The sequence below is a fragment of the Chiloscyllium plagiosum genome, chromosome 26, assembly GCF_004010195.1.
Source record: "Chiloscyllium plagiosum isolate BGI_BamShark_2017 chromosome 26, ASM401019v2, whole genome shotgun sequence".
NCBI lineage: Eukaryota > Metazoa > Chordata > Chondrichthyes > Orectolobiformes > Hemiscylliidae > Chiloscyllium > Chiloscyllium plagiosum.
The window spans coordinates 49684154-49690153 of record NC_057735.1 but is presented as its reverse complement, the minus strand read 5'-3'; the positions used below and the strand labels follow the sequence as shown (position 1 = coordinate 49690153).

General features: G+C 48.1%; 1 protein-coding gene across 1 annotated transcript in view; it reads left to right on the top strand.

Moving 5' to 3' along the window:
- LOC122562953 (voltage-dependent L-type calcium channel subunit alpha-1S-like) overlaps window positions 1-6000 on the top strand; it is a 172513-nt gene that overhangs the window by 114497 nt on the left and 52016 nt on the right. Inside the window, exons 23-24 of the mRNA XM_043716256.1 lie at window positions 1306-1389; window positions 2474-2530. Coding sequence (XP_043572191.1) covers window positions 1306-1389; window positions 2474-2530 — 141 coding nt within the window. The remainder of the gene's footprint in view (window positions 1-1305; window positions 1390-2473; window positions 2531-6000) is intronic.

Sequence of the window (6000 nt, the reverse complement as noted above, 5' to 3'; positions counted from 1 at the left end):
AGTGTTGGGCCACGGGGTGGTTGGGTTGGTTGGTCCGGGTGTCCCAGAGGTGTTCTCTGAAACGTTCCGCAAGTAGGCGGCCTGTCTCCCCAATATAGAGGAGGCCACATCGGGTGCAGCGGATGCAATAGATGATGTGTGTGGAGGTGCAGGTGAATTTGTGGCGGTTATGGTTTTGCATTTCTTGCGGTTGCAGGGGAAGGTGCCGGGAGTGGAGGTTGGGTTGGTGGGGGGTGTGGACCTGACGAGGGAGTCACGGAGGAAGTGGTCTTTTCGGAACACTGATAGGGGAGGGGAGGGAAATATATCCCTGGTGGTGGTTCCGTTTGGAGGTGGCGGAAATGACGACGGATGATACGATGTATATGGAGGTTGGTGGGGTGGTAGGTGAGGACCAGTGGGGTTCTGTCCTGGTGGCGATTGGAGATGCGGGGCTCAAGGGCGGAGGAGCGGGAAGTGGAAGAGATGCGGTGGAGAGCATCGTCGATCACGTCTGGGGGGAAATTGCGGTCCTTGAAGAAGGAGGCCATCTGGGTGGTGCGGTATTGGAACTGGTCCTCCTGGGAGCAGGTGCGGTGGAGACGAAGGAATTGGGAATATGGGATGGCGTTTTTACAGGAGGCAGGGTGGGAGGAGGTGTAGTCTAGGTAGCTGTGGGAGTCGGTCGGTTTATAGTAAATGTCCGTGTTGATTCGGTCACCTGAGATAGAAATGGAAACTAGCAGTGCATCTCAAAACTGTTCAGTGATCCTGCATTAGACCATGACTCTCAGTTCAGTGATTACCAGTTGTATCTCAGAAATGCAGTGTATCCCAGAGGGATCTCAGAAGAGAGCCACAGCAGTGTGGAGATTCAAAGTATCCCTGCGCAGGAACAATCACTGACAGAGTAATCTAGTGGATCATAATTGAGCTGAGATTATATAGATCCGTCAGTAGTTCTCAATCTTCAGTGAATCAACAGAAGGGTCAGTAAATCCCAGCAGAGGTTCTGTAAATCCCAGAGGTGACCTATGCTCCTTCACAGCAAGGCCTGACCAACTGGTATCGCCATGTTGGAAGTGGATCAGATCATCAGGGATTTGAGCTGATCAGTATTTTACTCTGTCCAGCTCTGGCAGGAGATGTTTATCCCCTTTAAATAGACCTTGCCTGGATCTCTCCGTATCACCACACATTTCCCCTCTCCTGCTTGCTTCTCCCTGTCATTCCCTCTCACCTTTCCTGCCCTCCCTCTCCTCATGTACCCTCCTCCTCTCTCCCTCCATTTTCTCACACTCACTCTCTCTCTCTCTTGGTTTTTAGGGTTATTTTGGAGATCCCTGGAATGTATTTGACTTCCTGATTGTCATCGGCAGTATTATCGATGTGATCCTCAGTGAGGTCAATGTAAGTAATGATGGTCTGATGATGAAAATGCTGTAGCACTGAGATGGCAATGTGGAGGATATGGCCTCAGCTCTGCTCCATTCTCATGGCTGTGTTTCGTGTGGGTGCTTGGTTTGTGTGCTAGGGCTAGGGTTAGTTAGTTGACATTAGACATGTAGGATTGGGTGAATGAAACACTTTTGGATAAATATAAACACACCTGAAGCATGGGTCCCTTGGAGTTCGATGTCAGCTCTGACCAGCTCACACTTCCTGCTCCCTCTCACATCCACCGAGTAAGCTCTGAGAGTTTTCGATGAGTAGACTGTAGTGTGCTGTTTCTGGATTCCCCCAGACACAGCATGCTTGCAGATTCAAGCATATGTGAGGGACTAGGGGACAGGGCAGTTGTGTGTGTGTGTGCCCCCTTTTGTTGGTAGCACATGGTATGTTTGCCCATTCTGTCCATACTGGTGTGTGCTGGGGTGGACTGGAGTGGGCTAGTGAGCTGGGGTTGATGTGAGCTATTGTGAACTTGTGTGTTCTGGCATGACGTCGTGTGTTGGTGTGAGCTGGTGTGAACTAGTATGTGCTGGTGTGTTGGTGTGAGCTAGTGTGTTCTGGCATGTTAGTATGAGCTGGTGTGTGTTGGTGCGAGTTGGTATGTGCTGATGTCTTGGTATGAACTGGTGTGAGCTGCTGTGTCGTCTGTGTTGATGTGAGCAGCTCATTGCGTGGCAGAGGGCAGGAGGGTGAAGATAGTGAATTTGTTTGAGACAGTCCTCAGAGACCACATGGACATACTGCTGAGTATGGAGTTTAGTATAGTCAGCTGAACAGTAGACGGTGCAGTTTCAGCACATGTGCCTGGTCTCTCACTGATGTACCCTGGCTGAGACCTGACACATCGCCTCCTGGCCCAGTATTTGTGGGTTTTGATGTTCATGTTGTAAGGGCTTGTTCTGTGCAAACGTTCTCTCTCTTCTACGGTCATCTCTCTATCTTTGTTTTCCTCTCTCTGTCTGTACATCTCCCGTTCTCTCTCTCTCTCTCTCTCTCTCTCTTTCTCTCATGCTCTCTGCTCACCTTTGCATTCCTTTGACAGACAGCTCTTGCTTCCAGTGGGGGTCTCTACTGCCTGAGCTCTCGATGCGACTCCAGTGTAAATATCTGGCTGCATGTGGGGTTGGCTGTGTGCAGAGCATGTGCCTCAGAGCTGCTTCTGTTTGGAGTGTACACTTCGCCATGAAACTCTCATCCTGTAGTGTGGTATAATCAACTATCCTGTCAGACTTAGATACTCAAAGAAGCAAGCACATTGAGTTTACAGCCTGTGGGGGGCTGGGACCAGTCACTTTGAGCAGAATCCTTTAGAGGGCCTCTAAGCGACATGGGCTGTGGAGAAACAAACAAAGACAGAAATTGTTGGAGATACTCAGCAGGTCTGGCAACGTCTATGGAGAAAAAACACCATTAACGTTTCGAGTCGAGTGACCCTTCTTCAGAACTGGGCTGTGGGGGATGTGAGGCAGAATCTGGCGTCAAATTCATTGAGACCATCTTGACATTGGGAGCACCTCACTCCATCCTTTAGATACTTCTGAATCAACCTGTTCAGAGGGTGTTACCACACACATCTAGGAGCAGGTAGGACTTAAACCTGGTCTTCCTAACTGCACCACAATAGCCCTCACTCCATCTTCTATGCTTTTCACAAATAGCATTGCAAGTTCCTTACTGGGCAGAAGTGAGTTAATAATTGACAGGGATTATTGCTTGTTAAATGTCTTGTTGATGGCACAGCTCATCTCATTAATATTCAACGTTCCATCTTACCAAACTTGCCAAACAAGCTAGATGTTGAGAAATCTCAACATGGACATAAAAGTGGGTGTCTCACCGAATCAGCTCACCACTTGCTCTGAGGGACCTTCATGTTGGACATCAGGTGCACCTATCTCGGGGCGTGTTCCATGGTTACCCAGCCACACCCTCCCCATGTCCATGGACACTGGCTTCTGACATGTGTCAGCCTCTAGGAATAATCATGGCAGATCACCAAACTTCTCACAGGACCCTTCTCTATACATCAGTGCCGCCCCTTGGGCTGCCTCAGTAACTCTCATTGTAATGTTGTGTCCTCAGAGACACACAGCCAACTCATGGACTGCACCACAATGTATCTCTCGTTCTTTACTCACTGTCTGAGCAGGTACTCTGAGCCTACCTGAATGCTTACAGCATCCCTGCATTGTGTTGCCATTTTGCTCTTTGCCCCTGAGCCTGCAAAGCCAGGCTCATATTACTCCTATCTTGCCATGCTGTTTTGTACATGCACAAAGCCAGTAAGTTTGTCATTGATTATCAGCAGACCTCAGTCAAGTCAAATGGGGTGGCTGTCCCTCGGGGCATCTGGCACAATAAATGTAGGGCAGCCTCCACCAGTCGAGGGGCTTGGATACCGTCAGTCAGTTCTCAGGGTGGTCAGAATCAGGAAGCACACCTTAAAAGGAGTCTAAAGTCAGGCAGCCAACCATTGATTTGCCTCTTCATGCCCCAGTATGGGCTGTTCTCCCACTGGGGAATGAGAGAGGGAGGTAGATTATTTGTGAGAAGAAATTGGGTGGGGGGCACAGTGCAATTATTGATGAAGGTGAAGAGGTGTCCCGAGTGAGTGAGCAGGCAGCACAGAGGGCATGCAGGGTTAGTGGTGACAGGAGTTAGAGTGGGTGACAGTGAGGGTGATAATGGAGGCAACAGTGGATGTGATACAGCATGAGCCCTCATGGGAGGTGGATGCGGTAGCAGAGGTGGAGTGAGTATGAGGTGTTGGAGAAAGGATAATGGCACTTAACACTGGCAAATGGAGAAATAGCGAAGTGAAGAAGGTAATTGACTTTCTTCCTACTTCCTACATTCCTTGAGATGGCTGAACGTACTTTCACTGGGTGGTAACCATGGTCTGGTGGCCTGCACTGCTGGTCCTGGGGGAGTAAGAGCACCCATCCATTCACTGCCCCATAAAGAGGAGCTCCAGATCTCCCACTGTCTGCTATGTCTGGGGCAAATGCCAACAACAACTGGTTGGGCAGCTCTGGACTGACAGTATCTGCCCGGGTCCACATTTTAAAGACTGGGCAGGCGCCAGAAGAGGTGGTGAATACTTGGATACCCACTGAGTGGTGAGTTGATTTGGAAACGGTGTGTGGTAAGATGGGACTCAAATTGGATGTGAGGGAAGCCCTAGGATGTGCTAGGTAGTTAATGTGGCACGTTTGGTAAGATACAGTGAGAAATCTCACTGAGCCTCATAATGGAAATCCCTCCAAAATGTCAACATAATTCAGATTAAGTGAGAGAAACATAAGATTCAGCCCATTGTTTTTCTTTCTGATGTTCAAAGCCTCTTCATTGTGCTAATGATGGATAGAAAGTTGTAACAGAGCCTGACTCCTGTATTTGTCAGCTCTCTGACTAGGCCCCTGAGTAAGAAGCCTGGTGTTAAATACTAATTGGCTAAGAGGTACCAAAGAACGTGAGTGTCATGAAATCTGGGAACCCGGTGTATTCACAACCATCTGTTTTCTTTGGTAGTTCCCACAGAGAGGTAGAACATCATGATGACTCCAGTCCTTGTGAGTGCTCGGCCTGGTTGAGAACCTGATCTGGGAGGCCGGGATTGTGAATCTGAATATACAGCTGGATGGGTTTGTGTTCAGACCCTGCACAAACCTACTCCACCATGAAATCCTGCCCCAATTCCTACCTGGCCATTGCACTGTGACAGTTTGGGAAAGGCATTGGGATCCAGAATATCCCAACCTGAATCTTCGATATGTCCAAGTTGTTCCTAACTTCCCCACTTTGCTTCTTTGAGCAGTGCAGCCCTAACCAACCAGTGTGGATGGAATTAGGTGTGATGACAGTCAATTAAACACTTACTGATGTGAAATCCCAGTTATGTTTGGTGTAAGAGTAACAGCTGAGGAACACTCTTCTTCAGTCACTCATTAACATGGTCTGTGAGCCCACTAACTGGGCATTTCCTGTGGTCCCTCTTGTACCTCACGCACTAACTCTCCTTGCTCCATTCTGTCATGTCCTTCCCTTTCTCTTTGCTCCCCTCCCATGAGCACCTCACCCCATGCCCCCAAGTTACCAGCTGCATGACTTTTAGTTCCCCAACTTTATGATTGCATCTCTATTATCTGAATTGGTAGCCACTGCTCCCCTCAATGACAAACATTTTCAAATCACAAAATGAACGTCTGAATGCAGTTGATGGTGGCATAATGATAAAAATGGACATTAAATCACAATGAGATATCAGACCAGGTGAATGTCAAAAGAGACCAATTTTGAAATGAGAATAATATCATGCAGATGGTGGAAACCTGAAATAAAAATAGCAAGTGTTGGAGAAACTCAGCAGGTCTGGCGGCATCTGTGGAGAGAGAAACACAGTTGTTTTTCAAGTCTGATAATGACTCTTCTTCAGAACTGAAGAGAGAAATAGAAAATGATGGGTTTTGTACTGTACAGAAAGGTGGGGTGGAGCCAGTGTAATAGAAGGTAAGGGCAGGGATATGTTAGAATGTGAGGAAGATTCATTTTGCCTTAAATAAAACTTAC